Genomic DNA, 14,873 nt, shown 5'->3' with positions numbered 1-14,873 from the left:
TCCTCATGATTAGAATCACAACTTACACACCGAGTGAGACAATGAACACATTTATCAAGCATCCGAACCCGAGTTGGTAGGCAACCCCGATACATTCGCCAAATCAAACTTTAAACCTTCGAGAGGAGCTTTAAGTTTCCAAATTCCGGCCCAATAACCGGTCTTTGAAGATGGGATACATCTACTAACTCATTAACACACAACCGGTAAGCACTTTGCACAGAATATCACCCATTCTTTTCGGCCTTCAAAAGTAACTTATCATTGTGAACTGTTCACAGAGAGGTGTGTTGATAATTTTAGAAGTTAAATCCTCACTAAAGACTTTTCGGACAATAGGTTTGTTCCATCGTTTAAAGTAGGGATCCATAAGGCTATTTATTGAGGCACGACTAACAAAATGAGCTCCTGGAATATTACTTGGAATATTTTCCCCATTAAGACCACAACTCATCAAGAATAAGGATACAATTACCTTGACAAATGCTCCAACGAGCACCTCCTCGGACAATGAATCGAGCACGGAGGATGTTGCACCACACATAGCTCGGATTATGACCAATGTTAGGCGTTAGATATGATTTATTAGGAAAATAACGCGTCTTAAAAATACAAGACACAAGAGACTCGAGATTCGTTTGGAATTTCCAACCCCGCTTACCCAACATAGGTAAATTGAAAGCCGAAAGATCTTTGAAACTCATACCTCCTTGAGTTTTATGCATCGATAATTTTTCCCGAACTTACTTACGACAAACTTTTAAGATATTGAATAATTTTTTGTTTTATACGATGTTTGATAAACAAAATATTTTTTTAATATTTTAAACAACTTGTATTTGAGATAAAAAATTATGTCGTCATTTAGTCCTCTACCCTCTATTTGTTTTGTCTATGAAACATTTTTACAATCGAACACGGTATGATTGAAATTGTCAAGTTCTTTTATTTTTTAGCCGATCAAAAGCATTTTCGCAATCATTATTATTTTTTGTTGAAAGGCACCTTCCTAGCACTAATTTGGCTGTTGTAATAATTTAAGTTGATTGATTCTTGGTAAATCTGAAAAAGAAAAATAACTATTGTGACGTGCATGATAGTGATTTTTCATTTATTCTGAATGAAAGAAGCAAGAACAAGTTGGAAACACACAAGACCCACCCACCTCGCCACAACGATAACAAGACTTTCTTCTTTTCTTCTCTGTCTCATAAATAACCGTCATCAACCTCTCTCTCTCTCTCTCTCTCTCTCTCTCTCTCTCTCTCTCCATTTTCTTCTTATTTTCACCTTCAAATCAAATATATACGAATAATTGATACATGTTGTTGAAACTTTGCTGAGACCTTGATCCTTTTGAATCTAATCTATGGAACAGCTTGTCAACTTCATCATTCGTCCACCAAGGTATCAATTTTTCAATCCAAAAAATACCCTCTTTTTACTTTCCCTTATTACCCAGATAGGTTTTTTAACTTATACCTCATATTCTTCATTTGGAATTTCGAACATGATGTAATTCAATTATAAAAATTTGATTTTTATTTTCTGCTATATCTTAAATCATGTTAACTTAGGTATTACTTTATCTATGGTTGGAAATTTAGATCTATTATTTATTCATCATGCAAAAAAAAGTATTTTTTTCCTTCCAAATAACACCTGTAGATTTTTTTTTTTGTTATTGATTTTATTGTCACGTGATCTTGAGAGTTTCATGCTTGAATGTAACTGCTACTTTAGATGATGCTGATGTGTGATTAAAGTGAGATCTATGAAGTTAAGTGATAATCAGTAACAACAGTTTCTTATGATTTGGTAATTCTTTAGTTGTGATTTTGGCTCTTTGGTATTTCTATGGTTATGATTGATTGATGGAGTAGGATATTAATGAGATGTTTTGTTTTTACACATAATCTAAAGCTTAACTCAACTGCAAAATGCCAATATTGTTAGACTGACCACCATCACCTGGGTTTGATCCTATGACCTCGCAGTTGTGTGTGAGTTTCAAATGGTTCTTGTCACTTTGTCTACATGCCAAAAACAATGAGTAATTGAGAATATAATATAGTCCCGTAAAAAGAGATAGAAAAAAAAGCGCAACCATTTTTTTCAAGAGTTATAATGAGAAGGAACAATCTTTAAAATTTTGTAGATATTAGAGGATGCCCAGTTTCAATATAGGCCTTGAGTTGAGACTGATCTTTGCGTATTACTATCAACGAATCGAGTAGTATGCAATATCCCTATCCTATCATATAACAGCTACATTAAGCACTTCTACTTTGGGCCATCTCTTTGCAAGTGTGGTCTAAAGATAAATTGACTTGTATTGTTTATTGCCTAACCAATTTATTTGTACTATTTTAATTTCAAATTTAATTTAAACTAAGTTTTAACTATTATGATATTTTGACCGTATCCATTACTTGGGTGCAGAGCTGAATATGACCCCAATAGTGATTTATTAGATAAAGAGTTCTTGCTGAGAGGGAAGTGGTATCAACGGAAGGATGTAGAGGTAAGCTTAAAAAAGTAGTAGAATTCAGTATGTTAGTAAATTTTTGTAGCATTGATTACATGGAGGAAATGCATTCCAAGATAGTTTTTATCTTATCTCACAGTTCGTTAGTGATGGATTCACAACTCTTAAATTTTTTAATCCTCAATTACTGTCTTGTCATCTTTTTATTCGTAATATTTTCTTCTTGTGTTCTTCCAAGTGATCACTACTATTAATAGACAAAATTTGTGTCAATAGAGAGATCCATTAGGCAGGCCATTATTGACTTCAATGAGAATTATGAACATGTGAAATTGGCACGGCACCATTAATTTCTACCTTGAAAGACATGCCAATTATATGCTTGAAATATGCCAAAAGACATACTACACGTAGTTCTTTATTGCTCTTCTTGAAACTGCAATTAGAAGGTTTTCTTATCTATAATAGTAGAATGTCAGCATGAAAGGCCAAGTTATTTACGTTTGCATAGTGAAATATAGTAAGATAAGAAAAATTCTATTCTAGAAGAATTATCCTTAAATGTTGCGGTGATTACTTTTGTTTAGAATACTTCTTTTCTACTTTTCATACATAAAGGGTGTGTATGTGATGTAACTTCTACAACTTCCTTTTCTGTTGATTTTTGTGTTGCTCCCCATCACAAGCATTTTTCTTTGAATCAAGTCATACTTCCAAATCTACATGGTCAGCCTCTAATGTATATTGATATTGTGCAGTTAAAAAACAGTCGGGGTGATGTTCTTCAATGCAGCCATTACATTCCTATTGGCAGTGCTGAAGGAAAGCCTCTTCCTTGTGTAATATATTGTCATGGAAACAGGTAACTTCATAATAATGTTTTTTTTTCTTTCTTTTTTTCGTTTGACAACCATTTGCCATTCGACAATATTCCATTGAAACTGCAAACTTTTTTCTGGGCATTTCCAATTCTCCTTTGAAGTTTGTGTGTGTTTTACTTTGCTTTCCTTTTTTCACCTCTAAAAATCAGGTATATATGATCACTTCGTCTGTTAATTTTATTTTTGCAGATGGTTTACATTTTCTACTAGGGTACCGTACAACCTATATCTAGAAATTAACTTGCATTCATGATATACTTAAGTCCTTTAAATATTCCTTTTTTAGCTGTATAGATTTATACGTTTTATAGGTCTGGCAAATTGATTGTTTGAAAATCACTACATTTACACATTATAACGATACTTCTATAATTTTACTCATAATTTATTCTTTCTGACAACAAGCATTTTTTCACATCGCTTCATGTATAAGAATGATTATTATAGAATGAACATTATAGATTTATACGTTTTATAGGTCTGGCAAAGTGATTGTTTGAAAATCGCTACATTTACACATTATAACGTTACTTCTATAATTTTACTCATAATTTATTCTTTCTGACAACAAGCAGTTTTTCACATCACTCCATGTATAAGAATGAACATTATAGATGATCCAGCATAAAATTAAAAGAAAAGGCGATAACTATGATGTTTCTTAAAATTGGGCTTAGGGTCTATCTCATCCCCACAAAACCTGCTTGTTAGGTGAGAGATGTCCATCACTTTATAAATTATAACCACAATATACTATTTAGACTATATCACCATCCAATGTGAAACTTCCAACATATTCCCTCACGCCCAAGACTGGGCTTCTGAAGTGTGATCAGTGTGGCCCAATAACAGATGAATCAACTGATCTAGATAGAATAGACATTGATACAATTTGAAATTTGGGTTTGTGACCCATTTCTTCCCTACAAAACCAACTTGTATGGACACTACTCATGACCACTATTTAGGCCATACTATACTATCCAATGTGAGACTCTCAACTACATTTAAGTATTAGTCATCTAGTTAGTTATGTTATGATTTAGTAGAGACTGAAGAATCTTGTTAGTTCATTGTATGTTATGCGGACAACCTAATAAGCTCCTTTTTCCGTCGAAGTTTTAAACAATCTAACCAGAATTTTAAATTTCATCTTAAATTATGAAATTTAGATGCTTGTAAATTTATTTTGATGCCTTCGAATGAGAGAAAAAGGGAAAGACATGGTGCAATCACGTGTGTCTCAATTACACAATGAAGTCTCTTCATACAGGCTTAAACCAATAAATAAAATTATTAAAAATGTTCTATTTCTATTTACACGATATGATATGCCTATCCTATAGAATAAATACATGGATCCTAATCTTATCTTATCTTCAACACCTTCTATATGGATTATTTTCTGGTCTATGACTTACGTTTGGTGTTATATAGTTTATTGATTTCAATTTCATAGGGCCATGCTGATTAGTTGCAATGTTTATTGACAGTGGATGTAGGGCTGATGCCAGTGAGGCTGCTATAATTTTACTTCCTTCAAATATTACAGTTTTCACTCTGGATTTCTCGGGATCTGGACTTTCTGGAGGGGAGCATGTCACTCTAGGCTGGAATGAAGTAAATACTTGCTCAACAATCTTTTAAAAATATTCAGATCTGACTTTTATTTTACCATCAATTTTGCTTAGTCTTATTACTGTTTCGTTTATCAGCTATGGGGAAGGAGTAATTTTCTCCTTCTTTGTCCATTATTAGAAAAGTTCATGAAATGAAGGGATAAATGATATGTAATTATTTTCCCTACCGAAATCTTCCACGCATGTTGGCAATAACACATCACTAAACTTTATGTAAAGATATCTTCAAGAACTTGCACATTGATGTTTTTGCAAGTTCATTCCAAAATTAGTTCAAGTTGAATTTCGTAAATGTTTTATTTGACTAATCTGAAGCATCAGTGGAATTATAAAACTTGCTATATGATCGGGGAGGGCACTTATCCTTGATTCTTTTTACGTTTTTCTTTTATTACAGTAGAACAAGTTTGCATATATATCACTACTACCATTTGCTTTGTGGTCATTATTGATGGTGAAATATATATGTCATTATTGTTTGTTTGACATTATTGACTGTTCTCAGAAGGATGATCTGACTGCTGTGGTCAACTATCTGAGGAATGATGGAAATGTCTCTTTAATTGGTTTGTGGGGCCGCTCAATGGGAGCTGTAACTTGGTAGGTTTTCTCCGTTCTATTATTCCTTTGAATTTTATTTTGGAATGAGGTTTTAGGGAAGGTTTGCTCTTGCACATGGCTTATGTAGCACTGTAGCAATGATGTGTAGTTTGTTTACAATTTATCAGTTCTTGCAGTATAATATGACTGAGAACTAGGAAGTTTTCCCAAATTTGTTAGATACTTCCATTGATTGAGATTTCACTATTATTTATTATAGGAAACTACAGTGCATGGATTAAAGTCTGTTAGGTGGTTTTGGAAATGACTTGTGAACGAAAGTTATCTACCAATACCATTACCATTCTTGAATTAGATTGTTTATGTCATTAGTTTTAAACCTGAAGATGAAGAATCTGATCATATATTCAAGTATGCATATTTGAAATAGGAAAGAAGTTAAAAGTTCTGCATTTGTGTAGATTTGTGGTGATGTTTCTTTTTGGTATAGAAACTCGTGTATATCTTAATTCCCTTATGATTCTAAGGTTTTTCTTTCTCCATCTTTAGTGCACTCAATTATGTACTCTCTGGTTATGTAGCCATTCAGACCACCACTTTGGCTAATGTAAGTGGCTTTTCCTCATGCATTGATTATGTTATTCTTGCAGCCTGATGTATGGAGCGGAGGATCCTTCAATTGCAGGGATGGTTTTAGACAGTCCCTTCTCTGATTTGGTTGATTTGATGATGGAACTCGTAGACACGTATAAAATTCGTCTGCCAAAGTTCACTGTGAGTATCTTGTATATTGTATTACTTTTTTGGGTAAAAATAGTAATACCTTTTACAGAAAGAATATCTCCAAATGTTGAATTTACAGTCTTGTTTAATACTTTATTTCCTTTTACATTGAGGTCGTAAGAATTATCTTGAGTCTGTGGGGTGTACCTGATACAAAAAGTTTGATTGCAGACGTCATATCAATACCAATGAAATTCCCTTCTGTCCATTCTTAAACTTATTACCAAGTAACACTAAGGATGAAAATACCTGCAGTCTGTGAGACCCCGATAAAGGTCTGCATTAGAAGAGATAAAGGGCAAATGCCAAATAGGCATATTGGTCAGGAGCAGTAACTAACTATAGGACTTTATTGGGTGGTTAGGGCAATAAATATAGGGTGGATGGTAAAAAGAGGATTGGAGGGAGCAGAGACACTATAGTGTATTGTAAGAAAGGGTAATGGGCTCCAGATCTCTCGTAATCCTGGAAGAGCAGAGAGGAGAGATTGCATGCCTCATGAAACAAGTATCATCTTGATATTGTCTTAGGCATTCTTCAATTAAAAGTCGTATCGTATCTCTTTCTTCTTGTTTCTTGGCCAGTCTATCGCAGTACTTGAGGGTCTGCCAACCTCCCTGCCCAAAGGGCCCCGCTGCCCCAGAACCTCACACATAGGCATCCTGTTATGCTGTAGTGGAATATTTCTCATTGTGCACTCCTTGCCCACAATAATATGTGCTTAAAAACAAAGACTATTCTGCTGCGACATAAAAGTTCTTATCAAGGCAAGGGGCATGCAACATTAAACCAGTATGCTGTTATTGCCTTGCCTTGCATAAGTTTGTCAAGCAAACTATTAATTTAACACTTGGAATGTTGGGACTTCTGATAACTTGTAGGAAACCTCATGACATGCTAATGTTCCTTTACACTTTTAGAGGAGGTTTCATTGCCTACAATCCTTTAGTTATACAAACCTTCAATTTATCATGTTCGCTGCTGCTACTACAAAAGATTGTTATTTTTGTTAAGAGGGTTGCGATTATCTGAAATATGCTGTGTATAGATCTTATACCGAATAATTAACATACTTCATATCATCTGGCTAATATCTGATTTAACGCCTTTACTTGTTTTGTTCTTATCATATGAATAAATTTTCATTGCCATTAGGACTCCCCATTTAGTAATAGATAAATTGTTGGTGCCAGTACTTGCTGTTATGCTGATTCTGTTTCATTTTTCTTGTTACAGGTGAAGTATGCAATCCAGTACATGAAAAGAATAATCCAAAAGAAGGCAAAATTTGACATAACGGACCTCAATACTATTAAGGTTGTTTTTCCTTTATTTTTATTTTTCTAATTATTTGTTTATTATTTTTTTGATAAAAGGTTCTTTAGTTAAAGAAATTACTATTGCACGTTTTTATGAAATGATTGATTAGTCCAACATAAAAAAGTTATAAGCTAGAGCCCCTTTGTTTTTCCTCATTACTTTTCAGCATAAAAGTCAAAGTTTCCCTCCAGCCCGGACTTAGTTAAACAAACATATGTTTTTTAGCTTGAACTTGAAGAAGTATATGCATCATTGTGTCTCATTTTCCTGCATGGTTGGTTATATACTATTTGTCAGTCATATGAATCTGAATCTCCAAGTTCATTCGTAATTTATTCAGTAATTCATAATATATTCCCCACAAACCTGTGCTGATTTTCTTGTACAATTACTCGATGAGTTGCAATTATAATTAGTAGCGAAACCTTTGCTAGTTAATAAATGAGTATGTTAGTTTGATTCAAATGGTTCTTTATTTCAAAGTATACTTTTGGTGGTAATGGGGAAAGGTCTTGCATCTTCTGCTTGTCCTTCGTTGCTTCCTAACTGGTAAAGCGGAAATTTATAAAACTTTAACCAAAATCAGCTTTACAGTGTTCATTTTCAAAATTTTAGATCCTAGCTAGTTGCTAAACCTGTGGAAAACAGTGAAGGTTTTTGAGTACTTGCTTAAGTCGAGTGAGTCACATATGTCACGTGTGTTTGAAATATCTGATTTGGTCCTCATTTTTTTGTTCTAATCTGATCTTGTCCAGATGATGCAAAGCAGAAAATCAAAAGAAACAAATAATATTGCTTTTGGTTTTGTTCTGTTTTCCTCTTGATCATATATTGCTTTTGGTTTTTTTCAATTTTTTGTATTGCCCATCATATTCTTTCATTATTTGTTTGCATTGCAGGTAGCAAAATCTTGTTTTGTTCCAGCTCTATTAGGGCATGCCATTGACGATGATTTTATACAACCCCATCACTCTGATCGTATATTTGAGGCTTACATGGTAAGTGTCTCGACAAGAGTTCCTTTTTCTATAAAAAATGATTATGAAGCACGGACACTCCTCGGATTGGGCGTGTCCCAGTCGGACACGTGTCGTGTCCGACACCGACACGACACCGACACTTGTAATTACACTGAATTATGTGATTTTTCAAATTATTAGCTGTGTCGGCGTGTCGGTGTCCGTGTCGTGTCCCGTGTCCGTGTCCGTATCTATGCTTCATACTATCTGATTTACAATTGTCAACTTCTTGTTCTGTTGGGCTAGTCTAAGTCCCCATCATATTTTGTAGGCCTTTAGAGCATGCCTTCAAAATTATAAAATAAGTCCTTTAGATGTTTAAAGTTGCTTAAAGTTCCTCTAGATATTTCTATTGTACTAATTCATTCACTGTTTTATATGCCCTGCATTACGGATCTTTAATATGGGTTTCTGTGCTTTGCAGGGAGACAAAAACATAATTAAATTTGAGGGAGATCACAATTCTCCACGTCCTCAGTTTTACTTTGATTCCATAAACATCTTTTTTCACAATGTTCTGCAACCTCCCGAGGATGAGGTTGGTGAATCATTTTATGACCCTGTAAATGATTACTTCGGTAAGGTAAAATCAACAATGCATATCATTTGTTCCATTTTTGATAAAATTTCACTGTTAAATAGTGAACATATTTAAAACTTGACTCTTTACTCAGGATGCATGGAGATCTGTGCACGAATTAGGCTACAGCAATGAATCATCTTCTAAAAACAAAGGCATGGTCCAAGTACCTAATTTCTTAATTATTTCTTTTGCGTGGTTTCCATTAGAATTTTTGTGTGAATCTCTTACCTTACCTGTTTATTTGTTAGATACAGAACCATCAACTAGCAGTACTGTAGATGCTATTAAGGAAGTCCGTTCCAGACGGCCAATGAGCAGGATGGAGGTTTGTATTTATTAGCTCTCAGATGTATTTTAAAAAAGATTTCAATAATTTTTTGTCACACATTGTTTTATATTATGATTTCAATTGTATTTGAACTACACTTGAGGTGCTAGCTAAGTGGTAAGAGCTTAGCATTGTAACCTCAAGTTACTTAGTTTGAATCCCCTCGGGAGTGGTTGTAAAATGACCATTAGCATCACATTAACTAATAACCCCCCGTCTCCTCATATTTTTAAAACAAATTTGTATTTGAATTCTGTGGCACTGATTTTATTGCATGACTTTTCCCAGGTTCCATCTGATATTTCTTCAAAAGATGAACAAAGTGTAAATGAGGTATTTCCTTTTTATCCTTTTTTTAAATTGAAAATTTATTTATATCTTCTTCATACACACTTGTGTATATATATTTGCTATAAGATTATTGGCAATCATACAATGGACCATGTACGGGCCACTGCATTTCTATTTTGCGCCACATACATTTTTTTGGTCGTGGTGGTCTGGTGGATGACCACTTCTAGTTTAACCTACTACCCAGTACCTGGGCTTGAAGAATGTAATTCAAATATCTAACTTTAGGTTGAAACTGATGAAATACTTCGGATTTTAACCACATACATGAACTAGATTCTCACAATTTGCATGATTTTCTTGCAAGCAGGAAGAGAAGTGTGGTGATACATCCCCACCCTCTTCATCCATGATAAGCTTTGAATTGTCAGATGGTCATCCTTATGGTCCCCATGTACCCACCGTGTTGGATGACAATCAGTATGTGGAATATCAACTTGAAGACCTTGCAGGTTTTCCATCCAGTGCAGAGGAGGAAGAAAGAGTGAGTCAAGTTGACGACTTCACATGATCTAAATACCACCTGATTAACATACATGAAAAAAAAAATGGATTCAGAGATTTTATTTATGTTTGATTTGTGTATGATATTCAGATGTTAATGGAAGCAGTAATGGAGTCACTGAAGGACCTGGAAGTACAAAATCCGAAGGCAGAACAACCACCAGCCAGTAGTATTGCTAATGTATCTGCAGAGCCATCAGATAAAGATGACTCACATTCTTCACAGGAGATTTCTAAGCCCATGCAAAAAGAATCTTCTCTGTTCAAATACAATACAGATGCAAAATCTATAACCATTTCCATTGCATCAGAAGAATCTGTACAGTTGAAAGCTGAGTCAAATACCATTTCAGCGGTTTCCGAGTCAAGTTCAATTGGGGGAACCCAGCCACCCCTGCCACAGGACAACACATTATCCGTAACCGAGTCTAGCAATACAAGCGGATCTGCTCGCAGTGATAGTTCTGCTAGTTTACAAAGTTCATCAGATACTGACATATCACATAATACAACCGCCACAGTAACTGTTGTTAGGAATCCTGCTGGCCATATCATGGATGGTTTAATGCGTCGTTGGGATTTCAATTTTTTCAAAAATAGCAACTCACGGTGACCACCGAGAGGTTCTCTTCTATTCATGGTTGATTATACTTGTTTTTGTAACTAAGAAAGAAAATCATAGTCTGTATCAAAGAAATAGGTTGCTCGTGTGTAAATTTTAGTAAATGTTGAGATTCTCATCTAACAAATTTCCAATATTCTTTGGCTGTAAGTGAGCATTATCATATTTTGTTTTGATTTTGTGAATTTAAATGGGGAACAAACTTTTTCCAAGTAACCGTAGTATATTATGTTAACAAAGTTAATGGGGCAGCTGGGTGTATTCAGTTATTGGTCTCTTACCCATTTACCCATGCAATTCACCCATTGTATTTTGATTTAAGTATGACTAACTAACATTGTAGGAAACACACTACAATACTCTATTATCTCTTTCCTTTCTCTCCTTCATGCAAATTCAATTATTTTTAGAGGATTGGATTTAAATAGAATATAGGGAAAGGGTAATTTTTAAAAGTGGCACTAATAATCATTTTCCAATAAAATTGAAGGGAGTAACATTATTATGATCTTCGTTTTCTTAAATTGTTATTGAAGTACATGTGATGCCTCAAAAAGCATTTTGGTGCAAGTAAGGTCGTTTCCAAGAATTTGGTGGCCTAAGACGAATCTACAATTTGAATAAAATTTCGAAAGTAATTTTGATGGAAGAGTTTGGGATGATGGAAGGCTGGGATTTTGAACTCCCTTTATAACATCACAATAAATTATAAATTGGTCAACAAAGACCTATTACTAACAACCACACCTCCCATTAGAATTTAAGTAATTTTTTTAGGGACTAATGAACCCCAATTATTTTTTGTTGCCCACAAAATTCACACTTATTTTTTAAGGTCTATGACGGTCGCCACTGCCTCGAGATACGGCCATGGATACAAGGATCAATGGATTGTTGTCATGTGTACATTATTCATTAGAAAATAAGCCTGAACAAAATATAAAATTACACTTTAACATTGGTATACTTTGCCTCCTAATTGATAGGTGTGGAGGTTCAAATTATTTAAAAACGATTGTAAATGATACAGATAATTTAAATAGAAAATTTAGATATGTATTTCGATCAATTCCTTTTCTTTTTATTTTATAAAATTTTGCTGTCGTTTCTTGTTTGAACAGTTTTTTTTTGTTGATCTGTTTGAACATTTTTATTAAAAAAATTGCAATATACTTTTACTGTAATTGGCTGATACTTTTCTTAACGATAATTAATTGCAATAATTTTTTTTGAAGGAATTAATTGCAATAATGAAATTTTGAATATTTCAATTTATGATTTTTTTCAAAGATGGAGGAAATACTCTAGAATAAAAGATTCGAAGAATGTGATTTTTATAAAGAAAATGTTAAATCTTTTTTTGAACGAGACAAAAATGGGACATATATTAACAACCTAATAAATTAGTGAAGCTGGACAAAATGAGCGGACACATCAACGGGGTCAACTCCGGACACCCCAATCCAAGCAACGACCATATGCCATAACTGCTAAAAATGGGACAAGAAACAAATAAATGCCGTGTTGTTTCCACTTCCCCACGACTGTGACACAACCGTGCATCGGGGGTAATCATACCACGAGTCACTAAATTCGCCTTTGTTGGCAATCGATTTCGAAGGAGACACCAAACAAGGATTTACACCTTCAACGGAACCTGTCTATGCCAAATTAAGTCGAAATCCCTGTAACCATATTACTCCCATACGAAGTGAGCAAATCATAAGCCGATCGGACAATATAGCTTCCTACGGGATCACGAGACCATCTCCGGTGATCTGTAGAATTAACCCTGCAAAACAACATTAGCCAACAACAGCCTACACTCCTCCACTAACATCTCCTCCCAATCCCACAGCCTCCTACACCACTCCCACACGTCACCCCCTTCACCCCAACCCTTGACAAACATTTCCTCCACCGTTCGATTTTGATTAACGCTTAAGTTATACAAGCGCTGAATCGAACCGACAACGCAATACCTCCCACTCACGAATCAGTCCAAATATAAGTATCCCGCCCATTTCCCACCGTTTTTGTAACACTATCGTGGAACCACCCATCTCCGACACCTCCTCCACTACTACCACGCAAACGCACAACCTCCTTCCACCAAGAAGAGGCTCGGCCTCCCCCATCAAGCACCTCCCCATTATCTTCACCATACCGGGCAGCCAACACTTTATACCACAAGCCCTCTCTATCTACTAACAACCTCCAACACCATTTGCCTAAAAGGGCCAAATTAAATTCATTCATTCTCCTCACCCCCAAACCCCCTTCCTCCTTACGAACACAAATATTTTTCCAACTAATCCAAGATGTTTTCCTAAGATCCTCACAACCCCCCCAAAAAAATTTATTAAACAAAGATTCTATAGAAGAGATTATACTGACGGAGCTTTGAAGAAGAAAATGTTAAATCTAATGGTTCAACTAGTTGATAAACGTAAAATTAGATAAAAGAACATCCTTAATTCATAATATAATTTATATAAATTAATATTTAAGTATTTAGAATTTAATAATTTAAATTTATTTATTAATTTAACGTGTTTTATATATTATTAACTTGTTTTTTATTCACTAAAAAATTATTTTATTTAAACATTTATTAATAATAAACAAATAATAGTAAACGTAACGAGTGAACGAGTTTTTTAAAAGAAGAAAATCAATTGGTAAGGACAATGCATAATATATGCAAGACCTGGGGTTCGAATCCCGGACACCACCAAAAAGAAGAAAATCAATTAACGTAATAATGTACAGTTCTTTTACCTTGGTATTATTATTGTGTCATGCTAACTTGCGTTTTTACGGCACATGTTAAGTATTTCATAAGTAGTAAATATTTATTACAAAACATTAATTTTCAATCTCTAAAATTATAAATTGGCATAATTTTTTAGACAAAATTTTCACTTTTAAGTTTATAACATGTGACCTAAGAGCACAAATTAGCATTTCTTTAATTTTTATTTTTGTATCGATGAAGGTAATAACCAGCTAATAACACTTTGTTTAAAAAAAATTAGCTAATAACACTTGTAAAAAATAAAACTAGCTAATCCTAACAATAACAATGAACTTCATTCTTAAAAAAAAAACAAAGAACTTTTTTCAAAAAGAAAAAACTAATACTCTCTCTGTCCCAAATTGTACGACGTTTTGGACATTTCACACATATTAAAAAATATAATTAATATTGTGTGAGAAAGAGATATTATGAGTTGTTTTACAATATTGTCTTTAATAAATGATATGGGAAAGATAAAAGAAATAATTGAAAGAAGAGAAAGTAATGAATAGTTAATGATATAATAGAAAAGGTAACATTAATGTTTCATTGATATTGTTAAGCGACATATAATTTAGAAATTTTTTTCTTCTAAAGCGACATACAATTTGAGACGGGGGAGTAGTAACAATGAACGTATACCCCTTTTCACAAGAAAAAGAAAAACAATGAACGTATTGAATTTGAGCGTATAATTTTATTTTATTTTTGGTAAAAAAGAGAGTCGACACCCTGAGCATATAAATTTTAGAGCTTAAAAGTGGTGAGAGTTTAAAACAACTTTGCACACACAACTAATCAAAACATTTAAAATTGGCACATTAATTAAATTATTGTTCAGTTAATAAATGATAAATTAATACTTATGATTAATATATTTTTAATTTTAAAAATATTATAACAACATAGATTAAATCTAAATTATTCATATAAACCTTAAAAAACTCTCAGGATACTTCTTGAGTACAATTTTAGAATCCCCAAATGAAGAAG

General features: G+C 33.8%; 1 protein-coding gene across 2 annotated transcripts; it reads left to right on the top strand.

The window, feature by feature from the left end:
* The first annotated feature begins 1,205 nt into the window (after positions 1-1,205).
* On the top strand, positions 1,206-11,292 carry LOC146902448 (uncharacterized). Of its 2 annotated transcripts, none has more exons than XM_085735778.1 (14): positions 1,206-1,407; positions 2,443-2,524; positions 3,247-3,350; positions 4,863-4,989; positions 5,515-5,609; positions 6,221-6,344; positions 7,590-7,670; positions 8,573-8,671; positions 9,117-9,275; positions 9,367-9,427; positions 9,530-9,600; positions 9,892-9,936; positions 10,265-10,438; positions 10,550-11,292. In XM_085735778.1, exons 1-14 carry the CDS (start codon positions 1,370-1,372, stop codon positions 11,069-11,071), a joined length of 1,782 nt encoding a protein of 593 aa, XP_085591904.1. In that variant the 5' UTR covers positions 1,206-1,369; the 3' UTR covers positions 11,072-11,292. The 2 variants fall into 2 exon arrangements, with proteins under 2 accessions (XP_085591904.1, XP_085591903.1); XM_085735777.1 differs by having other exon boundaries at positions 9,524-9,600.
* Positions 11,293-14,873: the final 3,581 nt, after the last annotated feature.

This window comes from Medicago sativa, chromosome 8 (assembly GCF_051527215.1).
Source record: "Medicago sativa cultivar Bolivia chromosome 8, Bolivia_mono, whole genome shotgun sequence".
In the NCBI taxonomy this organism is placed as follows: Eukaryota; Viridiplantae; Streptophyta; class Magnoliopsida; order Fabales; family Fabaceae; genus Medicago; species Medicago sativa.
The sequence above is the reverse complement of the archived record's forward strand: the minus strand, read 5'-3'. Positions and strand labels throughout refer to the sequence as shown.